A 13,697-nucleotide genomic window follows, 5' to 3' on the forward strand; every position below is an offset into this window, starting at 1 on the left:
GACTCACCTCGAACTCCCAGGGCCCGCGAAGCCAGTCACACGCCCAGAACAGCTTGGCCACCGCGGGACGAGGCGCGTCCTTCGACTTTCTAAGGAACTACTGTGCTGGGGGGGACACTCCTCGCTCCACGGACAATTTGCCTTGTCGATTCCCGAGGACACTGGCACCTGCAACGTCGTCTGCTGCCATCTGGCGTTGACCAAATCAACTACGTCACACGCAGCCGAAACGTCACGGCTTGGACAATTCACGCCGTTTGCAACATGTAGAATTTTCGAAGCCGACGCCGGCATCGCTTCTCGGCCTATTGGCTAAGATCAAAGTGTAGTATCTGTTCTTATCTGTTTACTCCAAGTTTACTCCAAGTCAGGTCGGGGAGCAGCACGTGCCATATTCGTTTATTTATTTCGTTGATTTCGTTGATTTCGTTTAGCACTATGTGACGTTTTACAGCACCGATTCCGTTTTAGTTGGACCTTTTGTGAACAATTCGTTTTATTCAGTTGGCTGGAGCCTTTGTGTGGATCGAGTTTTAAGCCTTTGTGTTTCTGCACCAATTATTTCAACTTGCCAACGCCTAGGGTGTACATACACTGTACATACACTGTAAATAACGTTTTAAGTCATGGCGTCGACGTATGCCGGCGCCGTGGCATATCAAGATGGGGCCTATGAGGCAGAAGTTATTGAAGTCATTAATAGAAGCGATAGGTCGGTTGACTATAGAACTAATAAGGACGATGGTGAAATTAAACAGTACAAGATTGTGAAGGCATTGGTAGAAAGGGGAATCCCCATAGAAAGTATAAAAACAGTGATGAAAGTAAGCCAAGGGCACTTTAGTGTGAGATTCGAGAAGGGGGACCCCCAAATGGAGGAAGCCCCTGCAGTGCTAGAAGTAGACGGGGTAGGGTTATGGATGGAAAAGGCCATTGACTTTGAGGTTAAGAGATTCCACACTAGTCGCTATGTAAAAATCCATAACTATCCGGGAGAGTGTGACTCCGGCATCGCTTCTCGGCCTATTGGCTAAGTATCAATAGTGTCCTGAAGCAGCGTCAAACCACCCTTAAACTTGGAAATACTTTTTCGTAAAGATGGCCCACATTACGGTGGGCCCGATCGGTGAATTCATGAATAGAAAGGAGTATGAAAAAACGGTAAAAATCACATCGATAAAAGGATTCGTGTTCCGAAGGGATATTGTTATACTATTAAAGAGTATGGGATTAAATGAAATGGCCAGGGCCATTGTGCTCACCTCATGTGGAGGAAAGATGGATAAAGAGCATGGTATTGTGTCATGTAGTGTTAGGTTTGATGTAGGTCCAAGCAATTACAATTTCCTCAAAATGGCCAATTTACAGTACATTCGACCTCTGTGACCTTGAAAAGTAGGTCAAATCAAAGAAGACCCGGGTGACACATTGAATGGTTGTTAGAATTAGATGTACCTATGATATAAAATTGGTGCCAATCGGGCAAGTCATTACTAGGAATAATGGCATTTTGAAGAATTTAGGATTTGGCCCCCTCCCTGGAGGCCAAACGGCAAATCAGATCGCACCAATCTTCGGTACCTGAGATCACCTGACCAAGGGGTACATGTGTACTTAATTTGCGATCAATAGTCATTGCAGTTAAGAAACGTGCCAAAGTTACGGCCTGACGGCGAATTTACACCATTTGACCTCTGTGACCTTGACAAGAAGGTCAAATTAAAAACCTGTGTGACATATACTGTATGGTAGTTAGATGTACCCATGATATCAAATTGGTGGCAATCGGGCAAGAAGTTAAGGAATAATCACATTTTTAAGGTTTTGGGATTTTGCCCCCTGGTGGTCAAGTGGTGAATCATATTGGACCAAACTTCGGTCCCTGAGATCACCTGACTAAGGGGTAAATGTGTACCAAATTTGGTATCAATAGTCATTGCAGTTTAGAAACGTGCCATCGTTACATCCTAACGGCCAATTTACACCATTTGACCTCTGTGACCTTAGGAGGTCAAATCAAAAACCCGGAGGATATATGATGCACCTTTGCTAGAAGTACCTACCATAGTTTTTTCAAAATTTCCCGATTACTATTAAGGGAGATATTGCATATTTTCACTTTAAACGTTTGGCCCCCTGGTGGCCAAACCATGAAACGAATCGGACCGAAACTTAGTCTCCAAGGTGTCATTACATAAGGGTACATGTGTACCAAGTTTCAACTCAATAGCTCGAACAGTTACGAAACGTGCCTTGCTAACGGACGACGGACGACGACGACGACGACGACGTCGGACGACGGAAGCCACGGTATGGGATAAGCTCACCTCTGCTAAGAGGTGAGCTAAAAAGGATAGTCTCGTTGCACTGTACCAAAGAGAAAGAACGAACGTATATTTTGCAGTATTCAACGATAGCAAAAGTGCCGACTATTTCGGAGGACTAGGGACTCAGGTGTCCGAAGGAAAAACATTTGAATTGACAAGCATTACGAAAGAAAAAATTCAACTTAGAATACACTGGCTGCCATCTTACATCAGCAATGACTTTTTATATGAATTCTTCGGGGAATATGGAGAAGTGATTTCAGTAGTTGAGGAAAAAACAAGTGTTGAAGGTGTCACCGTCAGATCAGGTTTACGAATTGTGACACTAATAGTGAGTGACCAAACAAAGTCTTGCATACCACACAAAGTTCAAACTGATGACAATTTCAGCATGTTGATTACATGCAAGGGTAGACTTCCGTTATGTCTGAGATGTAACAACTTAGGACACTCCAGAAAAGAATGCAATGCAGACTTAGGAAGAAGAACATACGCAAATGCAGTCATGAAAAAAATCCCAAGCTACCAACCACCAATAGAAATAGAAGAAGAACTAACATCAGAAAACGAATCAATGGACACAGTAAAAACACCTGAAACAAATAGAACGTCTGAAAAAACCGAGTCAAAGAGAGTGGACTTAATAGCAACATCATCAACAAGGATGAACCCACCCTTTGACTCGGAAGTGCAACCGGAGAAACAACAAGAAACATTAGACCACGAAAACCCGGAGATAGAAGAGCCCTCAGAAGACATAACAGACACACCAATAGACGATACGATACAACCTGGCCAAGGGAACCCTACGAAAAAATTGAAAACGATGTCGTTATTCGATACGGACGAAGAAAATTGACGCAATTAAAGCACGAAAAAGACTTGAAATTGGACTATTCTTACTGATCAATGGACATATAGTGTACGCTTTCGGACTGATATTACGGATTACGACCACCTCGGCTTGCCCACGGATTACGATATTGTTTCTCCCTCGGGAGTTATTAGTAAGTATGTATAAATATATATCAAAACGTTCTTGTTCTCTAAATTTCAGTATACCATATAAAGCAAATATCCTTATTCTCGCATTTATCCTCAGTCTATATTTTGTTTTACAGCATGATTGAATTATAATGTTAGATATTTCTTTTGCCAGCCTCAATTGTCGTGGTCTTTCAAGTTTTTCCAAACAGCGCTTGATTTCTAGTTTTTTACTTCAATTTGACCTTGATTTTATATTTTTACAGGAAACTAATGTAGATTCCCTTTCTTTAGCTAAAAACATCGAGGGGTATTTTTGTGCGAAAGCCTTTTGGTCTTTTTCTTCTCATATAAGTACAGGTTCCGCTATTTTTATATTTTCTTCTGATGTTACCACTGGGAATTTTCATTATGATTTAGATGGCCGTCTTATTTATCTTGATGTTGACATCAGAGGGTAAAAGCTCCGACTTGTATTGAAAGAAGTATAAAGTGAAGATAAGAAAACCTTGCGATCGGCCTCAATAGAAGGAGAATATATATTGACAAGTCGCCAGCTCGTCTTGCGCGGCGACTTCAATTGTGTAACTTCCACTAAACTGGACAAGATTGGGGGAAATCCCTCTCGAGGCCTAGTTGGTGCGAATGAGATATTTTCTTTGTGTCAGGATTTTTCTTTGTCGGATGTTTTTCGAACCCTCCACCCAAGCGCAGTGTCTACCACTTGGCATTCAAAAGCTGTCCACTGTAGGCTTGATCGGTTTTATATTTCTAAGTCTTTGATGCGTAATGTACATGATTTTTTGGTGTGCCTTACGCCATCCTCAATGATAAGGTCGTGATCAGAAATAATGAAAATAGTTCCGGAAAATCCTATTGAGTTGGGGCGTAGTTATTGGAAGTGCAATAACGCTATTATTTCAGATCGTAATTTTATCAAAGCATTTCATAATTTTTGGGCTAGGAAAATGTCAGGTTTTGTTCTCTCTCTGGATAGTTGGGATATTTTGAAATTGGAAATTAAGTCTTTTTCTGGGCGCAAAGCCAAGGTTTCTAAGACTGTGGTTAATTCTCTCAAGTGGCAATATTCTTTGTTACAAAAGTCCTCATTATCTTCTTCTTGCCCACAGGACTACAGTGATCAAAATAATGTTGTAAGGGAGCAGATTTCTGCTTTACAAAACAAAGAGCTCTTTGGTGTTTTTATTCGTTCTAAGTGTGATTTTTTAAAGGATTCGAAGAAGCCCTCCAAATATCACTTTATTAAGGAAAGGAAGCGAAGTGAAAAGAAGGTTATTAATAAATTGGTTGCTGATGGGAAAACTCTTTTTGATAATGATTCGATTTCTGATGCTTTTGGTTTTTTTTATTCTCAGTTATTTTCGGAAGAGGAAAAAGACCTCTTTCTTCTTTTGACGCTGAGGTCTGTGATGGTCCTATTCTTTCTGAGGAAATTTTGTCTGCACTGAAGTTTAGGGTTTAGGGAAGGAATTTTATCTCGGTTTTTTTTATTTAGTAGGCCCATTGTTGGTATCTCTCTATTTTTGATGAAGGTATTTTGACTGAGTCTCTCTATTTTTGATGAAGGTATTTTGACTGAGTCCCAGCGACTCCCTTATATTTCTTTGTTGTGTAAGGATCCTAACAATTCTATAAAAAGCACCACAACTTGGAGTTGCTTCTGTCCCTGTGTGGTATCTGGGTAAGCCAGGCAGTTCTTCATTTCATGTCTATTAACCCACTATTGTTATCAGATGTGTGGGATAGTTCCATAGCTTAGTTGTGCTGTTGGACTCAGATTTGCTTCCAATGTACTAAATGGGGAGCATTTTAGGAACAGGTTACAGTGACCAGGTGGCCAATACGTTTAGGTCCTTCTGAGAGCCTCGCTATAAGTCTATTTGTTTGTTTCTGTAACCATGGTAACTGGCCCAGTCACCACATACCACCTAGGATCATGTGGGGGGGATGCCCTAATGAACAGAAAGTAGTGTATATGAGCTGAAAACATGAATAAGCAAAACAGTCCAGAGCAAAAATGTGCTAAAAGTCGCATGTTTATATACTTATTTACATACCAATGTATTGCTGCTGTCCTTATAATCTGTTGTCCTGACAAAGTTGTAAAAAATAAAACGAGTAGAAGAGGTGATGGCAACACACCCATATTTTGGTAGGGAATTGCTCCCCCAAGCTTATTAACGCTCATTGTGATGGTATGGATCGAAATCTGCTGGGTGGTCGAGCGAGTTGCCTGATATTCTGCTCTACTGCTCTAGAAGTATCTCTACTGCTCTGCAGGTGTCTCCCACTGCTCTTGCAGTGGTCAAACCGTTTGGAATACGCAAGTTTTAATGTTGTGTGATGTGTGTGGGTACACCAGGTATCTCTTGACCAAATTTCATTTAGATCCTACCAAGCTTGAGGGCAAGAAGATCAGCCATAAACCTCGCGATTCACCTGGAGAACCATTTAAGCGGTTCTCTACCACTGTACATGTTACGGTGGCCCATTAGGGACATCATGTTTTTTTTAGATTCAAATACGATTATTTTTTCTCGAATTTTCTCCACGGAATTAAGTATTTTCTCCACGGAATTAAGTATTTTCTCCACGGAAATAAATACTTTTCTCCACGGAAATAAATACTTTTCTCCACGGAAACAACATTTATCTCCGCGGAAATAAATACTTTTCTCCACGGAAATAAATACTTTTCTCCACGGAAATAACATTTATCTCCACGGAAATAAATACTTTTCTCCACGGAAATAAATACTTTTCTCCACGGAAATAACATTTATCTCCACGGAAATAACATTTATCTCCACGGAAATAAATACTTTTCTCCACGGAAATAACATTTATCTCCACGGAAATAAATACTTTTCTCCACGGAAATAAATACTTTTCTCCACGGAAATAAATACTTTTCTCCACGGAAATAACATTTATCTCCACGGAAATAACATTTATCTCCACGGAAATAAATACTTTTCTCCACGGAAATAAATATTTTTCTCCACGGAAATAACATTTATCTCCACGGAAATAAATACTTTTCTCCACGGAAATAAATACTTTTCTCCACGGAAATAACATTTATCTCCACGGAAATAACATTTATCTCCACGGAAATAAATACTTTTCTCCACGGAAATAAATACTTTTCTCCACGGAAATAACATTTATCTCCACGGAAATAACATTGATCTCCACGGAAATAAATACTTTTCTCCACGGAAATAAATACTTTTCTCCACGGAAATAACATTTATCTCCACGGAAATAAATACTTTTCTCCACGGAAATAACATTTATCTCCACGGAAATAAATACTTTTCTCCACGGAAATAAATACTTTTCTCCACGGAATTAAGTATTTTCTCCGCGGAAATAAATAATTGATTCCGCTGATATGATTGGTCCTGCATTTTAGAGGACGAGGTCAAGGTGAAACTATTAACCCTTAAACCCCAACCTTGCGGTAGGCTCGGGAACCAAGCTGTACAGGCGCTGCCCGCTGGAACACGAGGCCGCTTGTCAATCCCGTTTGACATTGTCAGATCTGACTATACGTGTATAGTGTTGGCATGAAGACTGTGGAAGATGTAAGTAACACGATGATTGTCAGATTTGATACGTTTTGAATCATAAAAATGCAGTTGGTAGCATCTTTGTAGAGTGGCCTAGTATCAGTGAAGAAAACGGTACGTGGAGACCCACTGCCGATGTTATGTATAGCTAGCTATCGCGCGCAGTAGCTGACGTGTATGTGATATTGTGCAGGTGGCTTAGGCTTAGAGTCATGACAGTACATGTAAATGCAGTACGCCTTGGCACGTTTTCTGTAGCTATTAAATTCGATTTTTTTAAAATGTTCATTTGATTCAAATGCGGTCGATTCCGTTACATATTTTATTCGATTTTGCCACATATTCATTTTATGTTACCTAAACATTCATTCAATTTTGCAGTATAGGCCTATATTTGTCGCGTCGCGGGATTCTGATAGTAGTATCATGTAAGTTCGAAATAAAAGGGGTTGGTTAGGGGAGACCGGGGCTAGTTCGCCCCATTTGCTACATAAATGCTTATATGTCACCCAATATAGAATAAAAATGTCTCAAACTACCTCTGTATGATAGCTGTGGTTCTTGGCTATAAACAAAACCCTATAGTTTGATGGCATGATGGCATCAATTTCCTGAGTAAAAGTGATGTTGATGTTCGTAACCGCTGGGGCTATATTGGCCTGAAACTTGGTACACAATGTACCACTAGATAAGATCTCCTCCCAGACCAAGTTTCGGTTCGATATGTACAGTTAAGGCCCACATTTTGTTGGTCACTGCTACATTTATGTGTTAGTGTTATTTGTCTTTTATTTCAGATTTGTGGTTTTCTTTCGTCCAGGTGCATTCCAGACATTGTATTGGAAAATATTCGTCAACAGAAGGTTAGTATTATACTGAATCGGCGTTCCCTGAAGCAAAACTGATACAGTTATACTGTGTATTTTAGACAGGTTTGTGGCAAATATTCATTTTTGCCACGAGAGGGATGGCCATTTATAAGCAGGTCTAAACAATACTTGGAATGGAACGTGACTTACGCTCGTCCTTCTTTCAGATTGATGGAGATGTTGTCCGCGTTTTAGATGAAAGTCAACTCATAGAAGTGGGCATCACGGCACTTGGTGACAGATCAATGCTCAGAAATTTCTGCCAGTCTGATTCAAACACCACTCAGCCCATTAACCAGCCGACTGCAGTCGCAAGCACCCCTTCCACGACTACATGTAGGCCTAGCAGCGACAGGAGGGCATATTTGTTGAAATGCCTACGGGAGAATTACGGTTCACAGCGTCAGCGCTTTCAAAATCGTGAGAAACGTTCCCATGCCAGTAAAGGTCGTCCTGTGAGTATGAAGCGCGCGGTCGAGATGAGATTGCGGATCCTTTGCAAACAAGATGATGGAACCGTAACACACCCAGGACGGCGGGATTCAAAGCCAGTAAAAAAGCCATTGGGAGATAAAAACATGATCAACTTGAAGATCGACCCAAGTATTGGATATGAACAATTCCTTGAAATTGTTAAAGAAGCCTTTTTCCCCGGTGGAATGAACCCTGTAGTCGGAGACATTGATCTTTTTCAAGGGTTTGAACTTGTTGATGGTCTCAACATCAACATTTGTACAGGCTTGCAGGATTTCTCTTTGAATAAATACATAGAAAAGAAGAACACGTCTGGAGCACTACGCCTTAATCTGTTGCTTTCTATGGTGGAACCGGAACCTCACGCCGATGATCCAACAGTAACAGGGATGATTGAATCAGATCCGGACCCAGATTATTTGCCAGACTTGGATATTAAAAGTGAACACATAGCAACAAGCCCTTCTGGGGAGGTACTCATTCGAAGAAACCAATGTCGTAGGGCATCTCCACAGGCAACAAGACCTGCAGCAGCACCAGTACCATCAACAGCTACATTGGAACCTGCCTTTGCTCAACCTTCAGCTTCAAGTGCAGACAACACAGCACACAGGAGACATCTGTAATTCTTCATTTATGTTCGATTTTTCATATTCTTCCTGCAGTAATGGGAGTTGCTTCCCAGCAATATATTCCGACGAAAATGTTTCAAGTGTAATGGTACAGGCACCTGTTCAAATCTGCATCCAAAGGCGATCCATTTCATCCGTTATGTGTCACCGATGTGTCATGAACATAATGAGGTGGCTGTATAGCGGAAAAGTGCGTTCACACTAATGTAGATCAATCTGGCACTCGTTCTAATCGATCTATGCAGCTGGATCGATCACAGAACGCTTCAGAAGGTGGTCTTGATAAGTCCATCAGAAGCGAATCCAGTGTGAATGGCTGGATCGTTCCAGCCACCATCCGTCTGCTCGGATCGTATGATTTTCGTGTCTGAATGCGCGATGCGATACATCCAGATCGCTTCTAAATTGACTTCATCATCGGCGGTTTGGTGAACTTTACTTTCAACGTTTAGCCAGATCAAGTATTGTTGAATGGCATACAATTCAACTTTTGTCAAAATTGCATGAAGGGTTTAAGTCTCCTACATTTTTTCAGAATATATTCCGATTTGCTGGTTGAGAGCGACGAAGAAGAAGATGATGAAGACCTTAATTTAGCTATAGCGGCGAGTTTGGCGGATGCCTCAAAACGGTATACCCGTTCCATAACCATATAAAATTCCTTTGTTAGGTCCCATGGTTGAGTTCTTACCATAGAAGAATGGCTTCCATCGTCATCAACCGGCGGCCGGTCCGCCTGTGTCCTCCGGTCGTACATGCAGGCGTCGAGATTGACGTAAATCTTTATAGTTCCACCGGGAAGTATGTAAATCACAGCGTTGTGAAATGAATGCCCATCAGCGCTGTAACAGCATACCCTGTTTGTCTACAATCGTATAAACGGATACCCCCTCCAAGGGAAATGTCCAAAGCCAAAGGCAGTGTAGGCTTTTTGTTCACTGGTCTTTATCATGACCTTTTTTTTCAATGACAGACTTTAAATTATTTTTCACAGTCATGAAGAAACGACGCTGACCGATTTGCTTGTTGAACTTAGCTCTCGGGTTGACAAGACGTGTCAGCCGAATTTGATAAATGTGGCCCGCTCTAGACTCCTGGCAGCCGCGTGCAGGGCCTTTGGGAGGCAGCGATTCCAGCCTACCCACCCTTTATCGTTGAAATTCATGGATGATATCGGCCAGTCAGAGGGTGCCATAGATGATGGTGGACCGACACAAGAGTTTTTTACTCTGCTACTCCGCAAGTTCCAAGAAAATGGTATGTTTGAAGGACCTGATGATCGGAAGATTATTGTACCTTATCAACCAGGTAAGTCGCAGGCTCAGCCCGAAGATTTTAGAAGTAGTAAAAGACGGGAATGTTGAGTACGATAAAACGACTTTGCCAAGTATCACAATGTATTATTGGATCACAAACTGACCTTTTAAAATCAACCATTTTACCATTTACTGATGCTATTTTTAGCCTGAATTTTGATGGCCGCGGTTTTTCTTGGCTATTAAACAACCTATGGCTCAATCTGCTGGATGAAATTTAGTGGATTGGTGACGAAATTGATTTCCCTTGATTTCCTGACAGTTTGTCAGTACATAACAGTAATTTTCCAGGTTTGTTTACGACAAATTGAAAAACTGAAAGAAAAAAAAACAGTTGCACATTATGGCTCTTTGATATACTTTATGCTGATGGGTCATAAGCCCGGTCATAAGGACATTTCTTCAGGGACGTATAATCTGGGACAAGGATCTGGAACACAAAGATGGCCCCGATGTGGACAACCTTGGTACCATGATGCCACGTTGTGCTCCATAAAGCGGGGGATCCACTGTCGCGATTTTGGCTTGCGACGTTGATGCGATGGCTTGCTAAAATTTTAGATTAACGAAATGAACTACACAAAGCTGCGGAAGCTCTTGCCGACAACTGTGTAAATTATAATGGATTTATAAACATGAATTTTGTATAATGGCCATTTGAAAAAAAATGAAAATTTGGCGATCGCAACTTCGTCGCAATTGCGTCGCAAGCCACAATCGCGACAGCATTCCCCACTTACGCCGCAAGATTTGTTCGTGTTTTTTTTCTATTGCAGCTAAGAAGAATGATCTTTACTACTTCTGCGGATACACGATGGCACTTGCAATGGTGCATGTGTCGAAAGGACCACACTTTATCTCCCCCACAATGTACGATGCAATAACGAAGGGGCCCGAAGCGGTGCATCCTACCTTCGATGACGTTCACCCGCTGGAAATCCGTAATATGTTGATGAAGGTATTTAATTTAATTGTATAAAAAAGCACTCGAAAAAAAGTCCAAAGCAACACGGACCTAATACACAGGGATGCGCAACTTGCCGAATTTACTGGAAAACACATTGTGGAAAGCGGAAGTCTCCTTTTGGTCACGTGGCATTCGCTATAGGCAAAGGGCGAATGGCCAGATTGTGTCCATTGCCTTTCCAGGTCAATTTTCCTATACCTTTTGGCTGGTGTCGATAAAATAACATCCGTAGGTAATTTATTTTTTAGGCTTGTAGATCAGAACTCACTTTTATTATGATTATCTCAAAACTATTTTTGTGTTGCGCAATGGCATGTATGTGAATGGGTTTGTTGCTAATCAGGTGATGTTCATGTGGCCGTGATTTTACTTACGTACGTTCTAGCAGTATTAGGGAGTTTAAGAATTCAAACGATAAACGTTAACTTTACGACAACGTTATTTTTCGTACTGCAATACGTCACATTTTTGTTTACAATTTCGGTACGATGAATAACGTTGTCGTAAAGTTAACGTTTATCGTTTGAATTCTTAAACTCCCTATTAACCCAGTATGACCGGTTCTTATATACTGATTAGATAAATGAGGCTACCAATATGGACGAGCTGCATAAAGCGATGGACGACGCGAGTACCTTTTTGGACATTTCTGGATGCTACATTCCAATTCGCACTCTTGTAGACAAGGAAGTGGTAGTGACAGCCAGTGTCAAGTTCCAGGTGCTGACAAGAATAAGAGAATTCATGGACCGGTATGTACAAATTAGTGAGTAAACATTAGCCTGTAATGCAACTGTCAAAATGAAATATCGAACCCTTGTGAAGTAGAAGCACTGAGATTTCCCACTTTTATAGTAAAAAACTCGCTAAATGTATGCAAAGTGTCAACAAAAGGTATCTTACATTTTCTTCTTCAAGATTCGTTGCTGGTCTTTCTGTGCTGGGTGTGTACCAGAGAATAAAAGAAAACCCCGACATATTTAGGCCCATTTGGTGCTTCAAGCCTGAACGTCTCACTGTGGACACAATTAAGAATCTATTTGTGCAAGCCCTTCCCGAACCAGGCCACAATCTGAGAGATAGGAGTGCTTGCGTCCTGGCTTTCTGGTATGATTACCTGGAAGATGTACAAGGTAAGTGCACTCCAGACAACCTTCTCTAGATGTCCCTCCGTGATCTTCAGTCGTACGCCATTCAGGGTCAGGTTTTACAGTGACATTTCCTCACTCCCTTTTGTTCTTCATCAGGACGATATTTATTCGCTCATCTGGGAGATTGTGAGCAGTTTAAAACTTACGTAGTTTGCTAATAATACAGACCGCAAGATTGCACGTGCATGTGGGATAAACCGCTCCCCTCCATTCAAATATTGTGTCTCCTTATTTGCAGAAGGAAACTGCCAAGCCGAACTCAAGGACATTCTCTTCTTTGCAACAGGGGTTGAATACGTCCCACCTCTTGGATTCAACACGCAGCCCACTCTTGAATTTCACCAGGAAGGAAAATTTCCGATGGCAAGCACTTGTGAGTGCCAATTACGGTTGCCCCTGGATGAAATAGAAAACTATGACCGGTTTAAGTCAAACATGGACGAAGGATTCCTGAACACTGTGGGCTTTGGGCGTGCCTAAACTCCTGGTTCTTCGCAATCACTTGAAAAGCCGTCACTGTCACTGTGTAAAAGCTTATTGTTGCAATATGCCAGACGAACATTCCATTGACCAATGTAATTTGTTGTTTTTTAATAATATTTTTATACTGAACACAGTTCAACTTTTGATAATGTTTCTGTACTGAACATAGTCCGACTATGTAACGCTTTTGTACTGAACAGGGTGAAGTTCTGTAATTGATTTTATGTTGTGTATCATACTCGGGGAAAAATACAGAAATTTTTCATTCTTGTATCAAACTAAACTGGTCCAACTCGCAACTCGCCGCAATGTAATCTTTTGAATTACCCATATAAACTTTATAATGCCGAATCAATGTGGAGGTTAAGATTATATTCTCCGACCCTGAATTAGCAGTGACTCAGTAAAAGCGCTACTCCACTTCGAGTTTTATCGAGAAAAGTAGTTCTCGGTGAGTAATTCACCCTTGGTTTTTTACTGGTTAACTCACCTTATGACCTTTCGTCAGACCGATGAAAGTAACATCGGGCAACGGCGGAACTGTCTATGGACAGCAAACTTCAGGGAGAAAGCTCTCAAGTTGAGTTAGTGACTTACATCAGGAAGAGATAACCTCCTGCTTACATGTAATTAGTTATTTGTTCAGTTAGCATTCCCAAGGAAATATTGTATACAGAAAGTCTTAAGAATTCCTGGTGGTTTATAGTTTAGAACTAGGGGAAACACTACGATTATGACGACGTAGAATATGACAAGTGAGGTCTGAGCCGCTGTGGGTGAACCTCCCTGAGAAATCAACATTGACTACATACATGTAATGTATAGGCAGTATTAAGGCATTGTTTAATGAAAAAAAGAAGAATAAGAAGTTAAGAAATAAAGTTTACTTTTTTATTAT

General features: G+C 41.0%; 1 protein-coding gene and 1 non-coding gene across 2 annotated transcripts; both read left to right on the forward strand.

Moving 5' to 3' along the window:
• The first annotated feature begins 292 nt into the window (after positions 1 to 292).
• LOC135491825 (U2 spliceosomal RNA) lies at positions 293 to 482 on the forward strand. Its single transcript, XR_010447930.1, has one exon. It is a non-coding gene; the product is annotated as a U2 spliceosomal RNA (small nuclear RNA).
• Positions 483 to 6,841: 6,359 nt separating this feature from the next.
• On the forward strand, positions 6,842 to 13,145 carry LOC135491706 (G2/M phase-specific E3 ubiquitin-protein ligase-like). Its single transcript, XM_064777743.1, has 9 exons — positions 6,842 to 6,922; positions 7,705 to 7,770; positions 7,944 to 8,872; positions 9,418 to 9,513; positions 9,877 to 10,190; positions 10,975 to 11,156; positions 11,745 to 11,917; positions 12,084 to 12,298; positions 12,555 to 13,145. The coding sequence occupies exons 1-9, from the start codon at positions 6,905 to 6,907 to the stop codon at positions 12,794 to 12,796; spliced, it is 2,235 nt and encodes a 744-aa protein (XP_064633813.1). The 5' UTR covers positions 6,842 to 6,904; the 3' UTR covers positions 12,797 to 13,145.
• The last annotated feature ends 552 nt before the right edge of the window (positions 13,146 to 13,697 follow it).

Source organism: Lineus longissimus, chromosome 7 (assembly GCF_910592395.1).
Source record: "Lineus longissimus chromosome 7, tnLinLong1.2, whole genome shotgun sequence".
Classification (NCBI taxonomy): domain Eukaryota; kingdom Metazoa; phylum Nemertea; class Pilidiophora; order Heteronemertea; family Lineidae; genus Lineus; species Lineus longissimus.

Bases quoted from the DNA above. Each gene is read 5' to 3' on its own strand.
- LOC135491706 (XM_064777743.1), top strand. The intron at 8,873-9,417 runs GTAATTCTTCAT...ACATTTTTTCAG, and splicing joins ACAGCACACAGGAGACATCT to AATATATTCCGATTTGCTGG. The intron at 9,514-9,876 runs GTATACCCGTTC...TATTTTTCACAG, and splicing joins TTGGCGGATGCCTCAAAACG to TCATGAAGAAACGACGCTGA.